Here is a 17,234-nt window from a genome sequence, read left to right on the forward strand (position 1 = left end):
ACAACAAGCTCTTTTGATCACTAAGCCCGGCAGCCTTGTTGTTGTAGGTTTTTCAACTTCTTCCAAGTTTATTCCGCCTCTTTCTACTTCACTTGTAGAGATGGTTGAAAGGTTGTGATGATTCTCCAACTTGAAATCCTTGTGATTAGTTTCCTTGATCAGCTTCTTAATCACACAAGAATTTCTAATGAAATCTGAATATCACTTGTAAGCTTATAAATATCACACTGAGAATTTTCACTTGGTAGACAATATTTCGCGTTTTTCAACCTTGTCAAAGTGAGAAGGGACAAGGGTATTTATATGTGGAATTTCAGATCCGTTGGAGGGAAAATGAAATTCAAAACCTATTGTCCAGTATGTAATATCCAATGGGTAGTGTTTTCTTCTTTTTCAGAATGTCAATACTTTCTAGCCGTTTGTCCACTTTTGTGCAAGGACAATTTGTCTTTTGTCCCTCAAAAAGGTGACAATCATTAAATGCTCCTAGGGATCGTTGCATAGGACCCAAAATGACATTCAGTTATACCCATTCTCAAGGTAGTGGATAAGACAACTTATCAGAGAATGTTTTTGCCTTGGTTGTGAGAGAGAATGATTGACCTTATCATTTCTCTTAAACTCCTCGAGTCAATCACACTCTTGATTACTCGGTCATAAAAGCTTAGCCCTTCCGTGTTTCGACCTAAGATCCCAGTCTTCGGTTCTTCAAGTTTTTATTACTTCGCAGCTTCAACTCCTCGGATAGTTTATTCTTCGGTTTGAGTCTTCACGTCTTCGGTATATAAGACTCAGATCCTTAGCGATCAGAAAATACTAAGAATTCGGTTACCCTCTAAGACTAAGATACAAAGCATAACCTATTCTAAAGACTTACACAAAAGTTAGGGATTTCCTCGGATAGTTTGGTATCATCAAAATCAATAACTCGAAGTTCCTAACGATTTCCCCCTTTTTGATGATGCCCACACCCTAAGTTCATTCTATTCGGCTTTCTTTATCCTCAAAAGGATTTTCATTAACTGTGCCAGAATAGTTGAAGTTTTACATTAGAAACGAGGAGTAAAACAAAACTAAATAACACACACACGCTGATCCCAAACGAGAGAAGACTTTTATTCACAAGGAGTTTCATACATCATTACAAAAAGTAAAACTGACAAAATTAAAGACAGAAAGGAAATCCTTCTTATTTTGAGCTTTCACCAGTCTTCTTCTTCTTCTCTTTTTCCCAAATTTCGTGCTCTTTGAGTTGGATCATATCGTTGATTTCTTTCCTTGCTTTCATAGTGTCGAGTCCATCAATCTTGAAAGCATATTTTCTGTGTAGATTCAGCATCAGATAGTTTTGGACAACTTCTCCAAGATTTTCTCCTTTTATAACTCCCCAGTCCCACCAGTTTATTAGTTCGAGAGCATTCATTCCATCGGAGAAACTTTGTTGCATGGCAGTCAGAATCTAGGCAATGCCATTCATCTTGGTTCGACCCTCAGCTGCTTTAGTTATCTTGTTTGCTTCTTCGAGTTCCTTTACTATTTTCTCGAATCGTTTTTGTTCTTCTTGCTGAATTCGAAAGATCTCTTCGTCTCTCTTCCTTTGCTCAAAGATTCTTTCATTGTGATCTCTTAAGAAATTCATCCTGTCCATGGGTTGCTTTTTGTTCCAAAAGGGCGGAATGTTGCATTCTTCCCATTTCTTTCCAGACCCTTCTTTGTATGGAACATACTCGATAGGCTCTCCATTTACTCTCTGAGTCATTTGCTTCGGTTCTTTGCCTTGTTTCTTTTGCCTTTTAGAACTCGGTTCACCACCTGTAGGTTTATCTTGCGTTCTCTTCGGAGATGGTGAGGGAGATGGAGTTTTTCTAATATTCAGGATGGCCTTTCTTTGTCGTGAAATATCATCATTGTCCTGATCATCATTCCTTAGGACAATTTCCTTTCCTTTGCAAGTGTTCAGAGGCGTTCCTTTCATCTCTTCCCCCTTGTTGGCATCATTGACATCTATGAGAACATCCACCTTGTTACTCAAACGATTGATGCAAACTTGCAATTCTTTAAGAGTCCACTCAAACTCACAGACAAAAGATGCTGTTGCATTTTGGTTTCCAGATACAGTTTCAAGCTTTAAACAAGATAGATCGAGACGCTCCTTAATAAATGCATGTTTCATAACCAGATCACGTTGTATTTTCGTGATTTCAGTTACCGAGTCCTTTAAGGATCTAAGAGAAATGAGATTCTCAGAGAATGCATTGTCTATCTTCTTCTCAAGAGCAGTAAGTCTTTCATCGGTGGTAGACTTAGAGGATTTCTTCTTCTGCCTTCTTACATCCTTCTTGATTTTAGTGATGGACTCATTAAGAGATTTGAACTGCGCATCTTGAGTCCTCACTAATCCCTGTATAGCATTCAACAGAGAAGTGAAAGCAGAAGAGGTATCAAGGATTACCTCAGAAGAGTCCGAGCTCTTGTATGCGTCAGCAAATGGACCATGACTGTCCTTGGAAGGTGCTTCCATGTTTTCACCTTGAACTAGGACGAGTTCTTGTCCTTCGGCAAGATTTAAACCATTTGAGTCGTTGATTGGAGAGGGTAAGTTTTCGGGACTTGCACTTTTAGATGCTTCCAAGTTTCCATCCGAAGTGTAGTCAGGAAAGACTTCCACCTCAACATCAACTAAATTAAGATCTGATATGATCATCTTTTCATCAAGTAGCTGCAAGCCATTATGATTCGCACCTCGAGATGCTTCCATGATTTCATCTCGGGCTGAACTAGGACTTAGCAGGATCTGTGCTTCCATGGATTCGGTGGGAGCAGACCTCGGCTCATCGGTATGGTTCGGATTAGATTCATCATTGGCACGAGTTATCTGTACTCCTGTGTTTGGAAAGTTAACAGCTCGGGAAGAAGGAGCATGACTTCCAGATGGGTCATCGTTGTCATCATCATCATCATCCTTCTTATGATGTTGATCACGGCATCCTTGATTTTGATTAGAATCCTCAGCATCATCTTCATCTTGTTGACGACTCATCCCAACATCTAGTCTAAGATCTCTTATCTCTGTTTGCGCTCGAGAGATGTTGTGGATTTTGGCAATCTGCATGTCTTCTATCATAAGGCGTTCCCGAGGAGTTCGGTAGCCAACATTCAAATCCACAGATTTGCCAAACCGAGTAGTTCGTCCTTGTAGTTTTTCAGCAAAAACTCTTTCAATTTCATCGGGCCGTGTGGCGTCAAAAACAGATCGTGTGCCCATCCAATCTAGCGCCCATTCTTCTTCTTCGGCCATTTCGTTGATTGTACTAGCAATAACTCGAAGACTCGACATTCGCCACCTCTGCCAGTTATAGACACAAGCGAGTTCTTGTCTCAATATTTCCTCATGAGAAGATATAGCAATGAATGCTTCGGCAGGAGGTATTTCAACTTCAGATTCCTCATATGTCAATTGTTGAACCAAGGCTGCATCGACATTAATCTATTGAGTGATGGGATCAGGATGGAGGATAAGTTGCTGAGCTGACTCAGGAATTTCAGATTCGGTTGTTGCAGATGGAATCTCCTCAATCCGAATAGTTGACACACGTGGCCATTGCAAAAAGAGGTGTCGATGAATGTAATCAAGAGCGAGCATTATACGGGCCATAGAAGGAGATAAATGTTTTGTGATTTGTCGTTGAACGATCGCAGACATTGGTCGATAGGATTGATCACAGACTTCAGCATCATCTCCCTCAGAATCATCCTCTATCATTGTGGATTTGGAACCTGACTCATTTCTATCGCGTGGCAAGGTGATTGCCAGCTGTTGTGTTCTGGGCATGGGAGCAATGGGACTTTCAGGTTCAGTAATCTAGTAAGAGGAATTTGATCTTCCTCATCACTATCTTCCCTGGAAAGATTAAGAGGAGGAGGAAGAACTCGGTGACAAACTTCAAGTTGAGCTTCCCTCGGTTCCTCTTCTGCTGGTAAGACAGCAGTTGATTGGGTTTCATGTTCCACTTCAACTTCGTCAATTTGATCAGTCCTTTGTTTCTTTTTCGGACGTTTAAGCTATTTTGCCTTCCTTTTCTTAGTGACCTCTTTTGATGCCTTCGCCTCCTCCTCATGGGAGGATTCGGCTTGCTTCCCTTCAGACTTGCGACCTTCAGAGACTTCGGTGAGATCCTTCTCAGCCGAACCCTTAGAACGTTTAGATTTTTGCTTCTTTGACTTCTTTTTCTAGGCAGCTTCCAAACTTCCTGCCTTGCGCTTTTTAGAGAGCTTCTCTGGCTCTTCCTCAGATGAGGATTCGGTGCGTTTTGAGGATTCAGCATGTTTGGAGGCTTTTGGTTTTGATGGCTCGGGTTGTGTCTTTGGTTGGTGTGTGGAGCCTTCCGAACCATGACCTTTAGCCATCTCAGGTTCCCCCTGTCCAACTGAGCTTTTGGACGATTTGGATTTAGATTTCTTCTGTTCTTTTCTCAAGGCAGCTTCCAGTTCATCTACCTTTCTCTTGAGGTAATTAGGGGGTTTGGAGGTCATGCGATAATGAGTTCTATGTGAGACAATTCCAATGCGCAACTTCACCTTCTTATCTTTTAGAATAGCACTGAGCATGAACCCATAGCCAAGAACTTTAACAATCCATCTGGTTGTAGGACTAACACCCGTTTGAATATTATCCACTAAAAAGTCAAATATCACCCTTGACCAATCAACAAGGTAATTTTCCAGAAGTGCACACAACATCCGCATCTTCTTGTCAGATATATCATCAGTCCCAGATTGTTTGCTCTCAACAATCTTATTCAGGATGTCTATGACAAATTCATAGTCCAGTTTCAGCATCTTTTTCTTCAAAATAGATGGAAAGGATGAGGGTTGAGAATGACCATTCATCTTTTTACACATCTTCTTTCTGTTGTATTTCTTCTCAGAGCAGTCCGGATGGAATCCATCCCCACAGAGAGGAAAGTCAAAAACTCTCCTAATGTCTTCATGAGTAATCACCACCTCAGTACCATTAACTACTGAGTGAATTTCATGAACGCCATTTACAGTTTGTATTTCAGCATTAATGTAGAACTGTGTCACATCAATAGGATACCAAGCTTTATGTTTAAAGGTAACAAACTTGTAAAGATTACCGTCCTCAAGACACTTCACAACGTGATTTCCGAAATCTTTGTCAAGCACTTTATCAAGGAAGCCGTCTACATCAAGCATCGAACCGGCTTTAACCATGCAATGGTTGGACTTTTGACCTTCAAAAAGGTGGAGAAGAACTTGAAAACTTCCACATCTTCACATGGACGGGTTATAATCTGTGGTGGTCTGAAAGGTTCTTGACTGGCCGTTGTCTTTTCCGGCGAGGGTGACGGTTTTGGCGGTGGAGCATGAGTATCAGCAACTTCATCGGAAGAGGAACTTGAACTTTCAGAGGAAGAGCTTGATCCTGATGATGACATGATTTCCAACTTTTGGTGTTTTTGGAGAGGTTTAGGGTTTTTGAGGGTAAAAGAAGCTTTTGGGAGGGTAAACGGTAAAAGGTGAAAGTAAGGAATGATTATATATGGTGAGAGATGGTGGATCGGGTGGATCGGGTCATTTTTGAGAAAGTGGAGCAAAATTATGAGCAAGAGACAAAAACCCTTAAATGCCCTTAAATGAGGGACCAAAAATGGCATAAAGCCGTAGTCGAGGTTTGTACTGATAAGGGTAGTTTCCCATAAGATGAAATATCTATTTAATGAGGAGAGAGAAACACACTCATTTTACCATCACATCTTTGATGGCCTGTCCTTTCATGTCAGACGGTTCAGAGAAGTTGGAGCGCATGCTTTGGCATTTTCTTCGAATAGGGCATCGACACGTGTATCATCACGATCCCACGTTTTCAAGTTGAACAGTCATTAGTGGGTTTGCCCAAGAAGCTTGTTCAACACAATACATTTGCAACCCTTCGATCATAAGACGTGCATAGGGACTATCGAAGGTTAAGGATTCAATAGCTCAATCCTTTGGTCAGTATGAGTTCGGTTATCACATATGCTCTGTGTTTTATCAGTCTTCGGTACTGATAGTGTTTCTTCCATTGAGTTTGTCATTCTTCGGTAAGAATTAATACTTCGGAAAAGAGAACGACAAACTACGCAAGCAAAAGATAGTTCCATTCATTTGAAGGATAACATGTGACATCCAAGATAACATACTAGACTGACCAACCCAACCCTAATTTTGTTACAAGGCATGACAACTACTTTCTTGCCTTGCCTTTGCCCTTATTCTTTGCATGCCTACTGTTAGCAGTAGACATAAGGCTTTGTCCTTGGCTGCTCTCCGTGGTAGGAGGGCTTGGAGCAGGTAGAGCACTTGGGGCAGCGTCAGGGATCCAAGATGGAGCCATAGGTCCATAACCAGGTTCATTTTCAAGTACTAAGGACTTGTCAGATACATCATCTGGCTCAAGCATCGCAAGGTAGCGGAGATAGTCCTCGTCATAGTCTGCATTCACTGGCTGGTTTGGAGCCTGATTCTGTCGATACCATCCTTGGATGTCATTCTAGGCATCATCTCCAGTATTGTTCATGGATGGTGGAGGAGTTGGCCTTGGCACAAGGTCTGGATCCGGCCTGTAGGGTTCCGTGTTAGGTGGAGCTAAACCTCCAGAATGAAAGCCTGGAACTGACATGGTTGGTGGCTTGGGCACATAATCCTCACAGTCCGAATCAGAGAGTTCTAGAGGATGTGCGATGTGTCCCCTTGAAGAGGTTCTCCCTTTTCTTCTCTCAATTTGTTGAGTTTGCTAGTGCCCTCTTTCAACAACAGCCGAAAAGAGAACCTTTTCTTGACGGGTTTCTCTTCAGAACATGCCTTCTTGCCTTTTCCCTTATCCATTCCTGCAAAATAGAAGACAACACAAAGGATTAGGTGTTAGGGTACCTCTCCCTTCCTCGGTTGTGATCTATTTATAGAGAGATTGTGGCGCTGTGATTGGCTGAGATCCATTTGACGTGACCAATCAAAGTTGCAACCGTCCAAGAGTTTTGAGCTTATCCATTAATGCGAATCCGTGAACTTCTGATTCTGATGAGCATTAACTTCAAGATGTCATAACTGATAAGTCTCTTCAGTTTTGGATCGATTCATTTGTCTCTTCATTAATTCATCTCTATCATACCGAGCTCATGCCTCAAGGTAGAGAATCTTGCTTCGGCAAGTGTTTTAGTGAGAATATTTGCAAGCTGGTCTTCGGTATTCACATACTCAAGTTTGATATCCTTTTTCTCCACATGATCTCGAATGAAGTGATATTTTATATCAATATGCTTGGTTCTTGAGTGCAATACAGGATTTTGAGTTATGGCAATAGCACTTGTGTTGTCACACATAATGCTTACTTCTTTGGCAGATACACCATAATCTTTGAGTTGTTGCATCATCCATAGTAGTTGTGCACAACAACTGCCAGCCGCTATGTATTCGGCTTCAGCAGTGCTTGTTGCAATGGAATTTTGCTTTTTACTGAACCAAGAGACAAGCCTTCCCCCTAAGAATTGGCATGTCCCTAATGTGCTTTTTCGATCAATTTTACAACCAGCAAAATCTGCGTCAGAATATCCCACTAAATCGAAGGCGTCACTCCTCGGGTACCAAAGTCCCACACTTTGAGTCCCTTTTAGATATCTTAGTATCTTTTTAGCAGTACTCAAATGACTTTCCTTCGGATTGGCTTGAAACCGAGCACATACTCCTACAGCAAACGATATGTCAGGTCGACTAGCCGTAAGATATAATAGAGAACCGATGATTCCTCTATACTTCGTCTGATCCACATCCTTCCCTTCGTTATCGATATCCATATGTAACGAGGTGTTCATGGGTATTTTAACTGAGGACTTCCCATCAACTCCAAATTTCTTGATGAGATCCTTGGTGTATTTTGCTTGATTTATAAAAATCCCATTTCGTTCTTGTTTGACTTGAAGACCCAAAAAGTAATTTAATTTTCCCATCATGCTCATCTCAAATTTTCTTTGCATGAGTTTTGAGAATTTCTCACATAGGTCTGAATCGGTACTTCCAAAAATGATGTCATCTACATATATTTGCACCAATAGGATATGGTCTCCATTTTTTATTCTAAAAAGGGTTTTGTCAACTATCCCTTTCGTGAATCCACAGCTTATAAGAAAGCATGATAAGGTGTCATACCAAGCCCCTGGAACTTGTTTTAAACCATATAAGGCCTTTTTGAGTTTATAGACTTTATCCATCCCGACTTCAGAGATAAAACCTGGGGGCTGCTCGACATATACTTCTTCTTCCAAAAGCCCATTTAAGAATGCACTTTTGACATCCATTTGATAGACTTTAAAGTCTTTCCATGCAGCATATGCTAGAAAGATTCGTATGGCTTCGAGTCTAGCAACAGGAGCAAAGGTTTCATCAAAATCGATCCCTTCTTCTTAACAATAACCTTTTGCGACTAACCTAGCCTTGTTCCTAACAATGACTCCTTGCTCATTCATCTTGTTTCTGAAAACCCATTTGGTTCCAATGACGTTTTGATGAGTTGGTCGTGGAACCAATTCCCATACATTGTTTCTCTCAAATTGATGTAGTTCATCTTGCATGGCAATGACCCAGTCCGAGTCATTTAGTGCTTCTTCTATGGTCTTCGGTTCAATTTGAGATATGAAACATGCCATCATGCATTCCCGAATGGATGCACGAGTTCGTACATTATCATGTATATCACCGATGATTTGATCTTGAGGGTGATTTCTTAACCATTTTAAATCTGGTTGGAAGGTGGTAGGAGGTGCTCCTTCATCGATAGAGGGTTCGCCTTGATTGCTTCCATCTTGTTGAACTATTGATTGATTTGGCTCATTTCCATCATTCGGTAATACTTCGGTTTGAGATGAAGTATTTGGTAGGTGATTAGGAAAGAGTGGATAATCATCGTCTTCTGATTCTGATCCTTCAGATAGTTCTTCAATTTCTCTATCTTTCGTCTCTTCATCAGTTTGTTTCTCAGAGATCACCACGTCTTCTTTTGATGGTTCGTCGAATACTACGTGTATAGATTCTTCTATCACCATGGTTCGCTTATTTAGTACTCGAAAAGCTTTACTCTTTTCAGAATATCCCATGAATATTCCTTCATCAACACGTTCATCAAAAGCCTTTAGATGTGATTTCCCATTGTTATGGATGAAGCATTTACTTCCAAATATATGAAAGTATTTTACAACAGGTTTTCTGCCTTTCCAGAGTTCGTAAGGTGTAGCTCCATGATCTTTATGAATAAGAGATCTATTTTCGGTATAGCATGCAGTGTTTATAGCTTCGGCCCAAAAACGTTTCGGCAAGCCTGAGAAAGCAATCATGGATCTTGCTGCTTCCTTGAGCGTTCTGTTGCGTCTTTCAGCTACACCATTCTGTTGAGGAGTTCTTGCTGCTGAAAGCTGATGCAGTATGCCGTGTTGTCCACATAAGTCCTGAATGACTTTGTTTACAAATTCAGTTCCTTGATCAGACCGAATTTTGACAATACTTAGATCCTTTTCGGTTTGAAGTCTTCGGAGCAGGTCTGGAAGGACATTCTCAGTTTCATTCTTCTTTCTTAGAAAAGATGTCCATGTATATCTTGTGTAGTCATCTACTACCACAAGAGTGTACTTCCTTCCGCTTAGACTAACTGGATCAACTGGTCCAAATAAGTCCATATGGAGCAGACTTAATGGCCTTGCATTGGTGTTAAGGGATTTCGTTTTGAACGAAGACTTGATCTGCTTTCCCTTTTGACACGCTTCACATACTTTATCCTTGTCATAGATTACATTCGGTAAACCTTCAACTAGTTCCTTTCTTGCAAGCTTGTTGATGACCTTGAAGTTGAGATGATTGAGTTTATGATGCCATTCCCAACTTAGATCTTTCTTGCTTTTGGCGATCAGGCAAGTATTCGGTCTTACTGTTTCCTATGTGACAACGTACATATTCTTTCTTCGTTTTGCCGTTAGTACAACTTCATGAGCTAGTTCTGAGATAACTTGGCATAGATCTCGTGAGAATATAACTTTGTATCCTTTGTCACAAAATTGACTTGTGCTTAATAGATTGAACTTTAATCCTTCAACATAAGAAACTTCTTGGATGGTTAACCCATTCTTCATAACATCTCCGGTGCCCATGGTTCATCCACTTGAGTTCCCACCGAAGACTACTTTAGGACCATTCTTCGCTTTATAATTGCTCAATTCTGATTTATCTCCGGTCATATGTCTTGAGCATCCGCTATCTACATACCAAATGGTCCTGTTTCCCTGCATTCAAAGATTAGGTATTTTTAGGTACCCATACCTTCTTGGGTCCTTAACGGTTAGCAGTGAGCTTGGGCATCCATGCGTACCTAGAACTCGTAAGGTTCATCCTTGGTCCACGGTACCCATTAAACACGCGATAATCATAAGGGATAGCATAGTAGGCCTGAGGTGACTTCGGTGAATAAACTTTTTGGAGAGAAGGTGTTGGTTTATTCGTGTTAACTCTAGTGTATGATGTCTGTTTATGTCTATGATGGAGCAGAAATTTTGCTCTTGTCATTGGTTCATAATCCATAAGCCAGTCCTCATCACTAGGATATAAAGTACCTTCTCCACCTCTATGCTTGCTGGGGAACTTTTTGAAATTCTTGACATTACTCAGGTAAGAGTTTGGTCTTCCCTGAGGCATACCCTTGCGTTGCCTCTTGTTGCATAGGAATTTTCCTTTGGATCGGTTATTCCCATTTAGTTGACCATTTGCAGAGAAACCTTGATGGTTTTGTATGCGAGGTCTGTACCGAGGAGTCTGACGACTTCTTGGGTTACCGTTCTAGGAGTTCCTTCTCGTAGGTTCCACAACTCGTGTTTCAGTCGCATCATTGGATCGACTCGTTGATTGTGGTTTTGTTCCGTGCTCGGCATTAATCATAGGCTCAAGATTTTCTGTTTGCCCTTGGACAAACACTAAACTTAATCCTCCACTGGTAGAAGGATCAGTTGATCGTGATAGGAGAATATGTTGATGAGAGCTGGAGCTATAACCGAGTCCGGTTCTACTCCCTGATGGTCTTTGATCATCTACCATTCGATCTATTAATCTGGATGAATTTGTAAATGTCGTTAGCACCGCACGCAAATTTTGCTCTCTATCATCCTTCGCTTTACACTCTTCCTCAAGAAGATGAACTTGCTTCTCAAGCTGGCTTATAGATTCAAGCATCTCAGCATTTTTGGACCTTAAGTCCTCGAGATCTTGTCTTTCTGCCAATAGCTTGGCATTCTCTTCTTTGAGTTTTAAGTGTGAATCTTCAATACCATCAAAACTCTTCATCATTCTTTCGAATGCTTCCCTAGGGTTTTCATGATATATGGATTCAGAGCTATAATTAGAAGAGTGGTTTTGTGAAGTTACCTCTTCTTCATCTGCCATAAGGCACAGCTCTTCATCTGAGTCTTCTTGACTGAAGAGACATAGTTGTCCCTTCTCATCCTCCGAACTGTCACTTTCTGAACTAGAGCTGGACGTGCATGATTCGTCGTTCTTGTCTCCTGACTTCTCTTCTACAGCTAGAGCCTTCCTTCGCCTATCATTTTTCTGATTTTTGTTTGACTCCTCGTCAGCATCATTTGGTGCACTCTTCGGGTTGTGATAGTTTCCCGAATTCTTCTTGTAATTGTGCTCGTCCTGATGCTTCTTGATGATAGGATATGGACATTCAGCTTTGAAATGTCCAGGTTTTCGGCAGTTGTAACACAGCACTTGTGTTTCATCCTTTTCATGTGTTCTGGATCCACTGGTCTTGTCATTGCTTCGGTACTTCGTTCTTCTCATTTTATCAGAATTGTCGTAAGACTGATTCTTTCGCATGAATCTTTTGAACCTTCTCATAAACAAAGCAAGCTGATCGTTAGTGAAAAAATCAGATGAGGGATTAGTGTTCGACCTTGGTGTTGATGATGAAGATTGATGATTTGCAACTAAAGTTATGTTTCTCGTCTCAGGTTCTTCATCATTTTGTGTTTCCTTCTCGAACTCGTAGGCTTTCAGATCACTAAAGATCTGAGTAGTGCTCGTTGTCTTGATTTCTCTATGATTACGCATAGCTACTACTTTCATTTCCCAGCTTTTGGGTAGTCCTCGGAGAATCTTCAGGTTTATCTCCTTTTGTGATAGCTTTTTCTCATCAAGATCGTTGATCTCCATTAATAATTTATGAACCGAGCTTCCATTTCAGTTATGGACTCCCTTGGATTGAGTTTGAAATCTTCAAACTTCTTCATGGCAATGGTTAACTTGTTCTCCTTCTCTTGTTCGTCTCCATCACCTATAAGCATAAGTACATCCCAGATTTCTTTAGCGGTTTTGCACTTTCTTACTCTCGGGAACAATGATTCGTCCACTGCCTTGTAGAGTATATCCTTGGCTATATTGTCGAGATTTACTCGGGTTCTCTCTTCGGTAGTCAGCAAGGATTTCTCCTTCGAAATCATTGCTGGTGATGTCGGATCGGTAGCAACATGATTGGGGTTCACTTGTAGTATCTGGATGGGTCCATCAGTTATCACGTCCCACATCTCATCATGCATGGCAGACAAGTGAGCCTGCATGCGCACTTTCCAATCATCAAACTTGTCCAAGTTAAACATAAGAAAATGCCTATGATGTTCCATTTTAGACATAGTGCAAAGTTTGAAAATATTTTGATAATTTTTCAAAAAGGATCACCAGGCAGTATACACAGAGTGTTTACCGTTCAAGGTAACTTGCTCTGATACCACTTGTTGGTCCCGGTGGTAGCAATGTGAGTCTAGAAGGGGGGTTGAATAGACTCACAAGAGGTTTTCGAAAACTTTTTCGTATAAAGAGATAACGCAGCGGAAAGATTATATCAAGTTTTAGCTTCACTTTGCACTTAGGATTTTCTTGTAAAAGATATTAAATTTGAGTGATATATGCAATGCAATACGTAATGTAAAACAGAGAGAGAGAGAGAGAGGGTTTTTATAGTGGTTCAGCTGTTAACTAAGCCTACTCCACTCTTCTTCACAACTCGTGAAGGTTTGCACTATAATCTCCTTTATAGTACAATCTCCGTTACAACAAGCTCCTTTGATCACTAAGCCGGGCAGCCTTGTTGTTGTAGGTTTTTCAACTTCTTCCAAGTTTACTCCGCCTCTTTCTACTTCACTTGTAGAGATGGTTGAAAGGTTGTGATGATTCTTCAACTTGAAATCCTTGTGATTAGTTTCCTTGATCAGCTTCTTAATCACACAAGAATTTCTAATGAAATTTGAATATCACTTGTAAGCTTATAAATATCACACTGAGAATTTTCACTTGCTAGACAATATTTCGCGTTTTTCAACCTTGTCAAAGTGAGAAGGGACAAGGGTATTTATAGGTGGAATTTCAGATCCGTTGGAGGGAAAATGAAATTCAAAACCTATTGTCCAGTGTGTAATATCCAATGGGTAGTGTTTTCTTCTTTTTCAGAATGTCAGTACTTTCTAGTCGTTTGTCCACTTTTGTGCAAGGACAATTTGTCTTTTGTCCCTCAAAAAGGTGACAATCATTAAATGCTCCTAGGGATCGTTGCGGCAGTGGATAAGACAACTTATCAGAGAATGTCTTTGCCTTGGTTGTGAGAGAGAATGATTGACCTTATCATTTCTCTTAAACTCCTCGAGTCAATCACACTCTTGATTGCTCGGTCATAAAAGCTTGGTCCTTCCGTGTTTCGACCTAAGATCCCAGTCTTCGGTTCTTCAAGTCTTTATTACTTCGCAGCTTCAACTCCTCGGATAGTTTATTCTTCGATTTGAGTCTTCATGTCTTCGGTATATAAGACTCAGATCCTTAGCGATCAGAAAATACTAAGAATTCGGTTACCCTGTAAGACTAAGATACAAAGCATAACCTATTCTAAAGACTCACGCAAAAGTTAGGGATTTCCTCGGATAGTTTGGTATCATCAAAATCAATAACTCGAAGTTCCTAACATTAATATTGTAATATTTTTTTTGGAATACTATAATATACATCATATATGTTGGAATTTTTTTGGAATATTATAATGAGAGAAATTTAATTACGTACATTAACATAATATAGTAAATTTTTTTTTGGAATACTATAGTATACATCATATAGTAATTTGATTGTTGTAATTTTTTTTGAATATTATCATGAGAGGAATTTAATTGTGTACATTAACATAATATAGTACTATTTTTTTGGAATACTATAATATACATCATATAGTAATTTGATTGTTGGAATTTTTTTTTAATATACATCATATAGTAATCTATATATAATATATATATTAAAAATACCCAAGGTTAAAATATTTTGTTTAAGGAATCCATACAGGAACGGAATTGAATAAAATATTTCATCCATGTATAAAAAGGAATGGAATCATATTTTGAATATTTTGTCAATTTTAGCCATAAATAAGGAATGATAAGGAAGGCTAGAATTTCTGATAAGGAATTATTATATAATATTATGTTGACCGATTTCAAAATTTTTGGACTAAAATGAGCGGGAAAGCTAGCACTTCTGTTTTAATATATATATATATAGATATATAGATGTACATTCTCCTCTACTTCAATGTTCATTACCAAACAGTATTCTCTCATCCGTCTTTCTTCATCTGGTTCCTCTCTCCCGTCCCTCTCTCTCGAAGAACAACAGGTCGACGAAGCAGCAGGCCCCGCGGCATCTCTCCTCCTCCAACAGCCGGCTTCCTCCGTTCCCGGTAGTGCCCAGGCTGTGGTACAACGCTAGGCAGAACATGCGGCAGGACTGGTAGAGCAGCGGTGATTGTGGGGTTCCTCCTCCTCGCGCGGCAGCGAGCTCCCTTCGACCAGCAACGGCAACCTCTGATATCTCTCTCTCGGCAGCGCAGTAGAGCGGATAGACAACAACTCCGGTGACCCTATTCTCGACAGCAGAGTGGCGGCGACGGTTGTCTTACCCCCTTCGGTAGTGCAGCTCCTCCCGCGTAGCAACTCTCCTCAGTTTACCAGCGGGCTGCTCTCTCTTTCTCGGCAACGCCGTGCTTCCAGCGGTGACGGTTGGGGCTCAGTTTACCTGCGGGCTGCTCTCTCTTTCTCGGCAACGCCGTGCTTCCAGCGGTGACGGTTGGGGCGGCAAGGTCTGGAACAGAGTAGTGAAGCAAGGAATTAAGATGGATAGTGTTGGACAAGAAAAAGGTAATTAGTATTAATAATTGTTAAGTATGGATTAAGAATAATAAAGATGAGATTAGCATGGTGTTAATGCTTGATAATAGTGATTAATGCGATAATGATGATATTACAACCTAATGATTGGGGATTATGGACTAATTATGGATTGATTATGATGATGTTGGATTGATGATGTGAGTATGATATGTGAAGTAATGATGATTAAGGAGGTAATTAGCTATGAATGGTTATTTTTCGTGCCGATCACTCCTTTGCCATTTTCCTAATACATTTTTGGAGAACTGTCAGCATGGTTTTTGGTGGAAATGCTGGGTCCATGGTCTGAATTTGTTCATTGTTGAATAATCTGGCATGTTAAGAAACTAAGACACAAATAAGAGCTAAAAATAACAACGACAGTACAAGGAGAAACATCGGGCTACTTGGAAATCGGAAAGAGGCGAGAGCTCATTCCTTTGCCTCTGTTAAACACATCCACCAAAAGTCACACATAATTCTAGCAATTACACTGGACCCTAGCAATGGTCAAATTAGGAATAAAAATTTGTAATTGGTATTGAACTTCACCAATCCACAACAATGAGTTAAGTTTCTAAAACAGAAATATGAATGGTAATAACAATCAAGAAAAGAAAAGCTGGAAATGACATTTGTGGCTTTCTTCCTTCTAACGTTGCCTCGTTTATAGCTTCCTCTACTCCATTTTTGTCTTCTTCCTTAAGCTTGACCGATTGAGTTTCTCGATATTTTTTTAGACAACTATCGGCATGTATTCCTCCAAAGGATCTTACGTGCATTGCTAAAAATAACAGCGAGATTACAAGGATGAAGCATCGGCCTACTTCGAGATCGAAAGGAGGCGAGACGTGGCTCCTTTCGTTCTAGAAAGTCGTTGTATTCTGTACCACCTTCGGCTGGCGCAGATTTTTCTCGGCTTTCCTCTCCCTATGCTTGTTGCAATGTTTTCGTGTCGGTCACTCCTGTGCTATTTTCCTAATCCATTTTTGGAGAACTGTCAGCATGGCTTTTGGTGGAAATATTGGGTCCATGATCTGAATATGTTCATTGTCGAATAACCTGGCAAGTTAAGAAACTAAAACACCAATAAGAGCTAAAAATAACAACGATAGTACAAGGGGGAAGCATCGAGCTACTTAGAGATCAGAAAGAGGAGAGAGCTCCTTCCTTTCGTTCTGATAAACACATCCACCAAAAGTCACACATAATTCTAGCAGTTACACACCAGGACCCTAGCAATGGTCAAGTTAGGAATAAAAATTGGGAATTGGTATCGAACTTCACCCATCCATAGCAATGAATTATGTTTCTGAAATAGAAATATGAATGGTAATAACAATCAAGAAAAGAAAACCTGGAAATGTGATAAGCACCAAGAATGGTACTTAAAAAGGGTCTAAAATGGATTAGAAGTGTAACGTTTTGCCATCCGATCATAACCATTGCATGCGTTTTAGCTCAAATGTGATTAAAATCTTCTAACATCAATCCTAGGAAGAGTTTTTAGGTATTTTACAGGTTGGAGAGGGATTTGAGGCTAAAATAGAGCAAAAGACAAAAGAAGCCGCGATGTAGTATCGTCCCACGCAGCCTCACACGCGTGTGGCTGGGCGTGGAATCTTTCTAGTAACCATCCACGCCCACCACCACGCGTGGTGGCCTGCGTGGTCGGGCCAAGGGCCATTTTGGGAAATTTGTTCCCTTTTGTCACCTATATAAATCCCTTTTGCCCTAAACCTAAGAGGAGGACAAATTTTAGAATAGGATAGATCTGAAAATTGTAGAGGGTTTTCTCCCCTCTAGGGGGAAAATTCCTTTTCTTCTAGGTTAGATTAGATCCAAGGGCAAGGATGAAGATTGGAATTTCAAGAACAAAAGTGTAAAGATCCCCTTCTTGAGGGTGGTAACTATTCTCTCCAATTCTTAATCTAATATTTGTTTCATTGAGAT

General features: G+C 40.4%; 2 protein-coding genes across 2 annotated transcripts; both read right to left on the reverse strand.

The window, feature by feature from the left end:
* Positions 1–6,247: 6,247 nt before the first annotated feature.
* Positions 6,248–12,249, reverse strand: LOC116005636. Its single transcript, XM_031245882.1, has 4 exons — positions 11,173–12,249; positions 10,412–10,749; positions 8,592–9,621; positions 6,248–6,526 (listed from the first exon to the last, which is right to left on the reverse strand). Exons 1-4 carry the CDS (start codon positions 12,247–12,249, stop codon positions 6,248–6,250), a joined length of 2,724 nt encoding a protein of 907 aa, XP_031101742.1.
* LOC116005637 lies at positions 12,249–12,632 on the reverse strand. The gene has a single exon (XM_031245883.1). It carries the CDS (start codon positions 12,630–12,632, stop codon positions 12,249–12,251), a length of 384 nt encoding a protein of 127 aa, XP_031101743.1.
* Between the last annotated feature and the right edge of the window lie 4,602 nt (positions 12,633–17,234).

Source organism: Ipomoea triloba, chromosome 15 (assembly GCF_003576645.1).
Source record: "Ipomoea triloba cultivar NCNSP0323 chromosome 15, ASM357664v1".
Classification (NCBI taxonomy): Eukaryota; Viridiplantae; Streptophyta; class Magnoliopsida; order Solanales; family Convolvulaceae; genus Ipomoea; species Ipomoea triloba.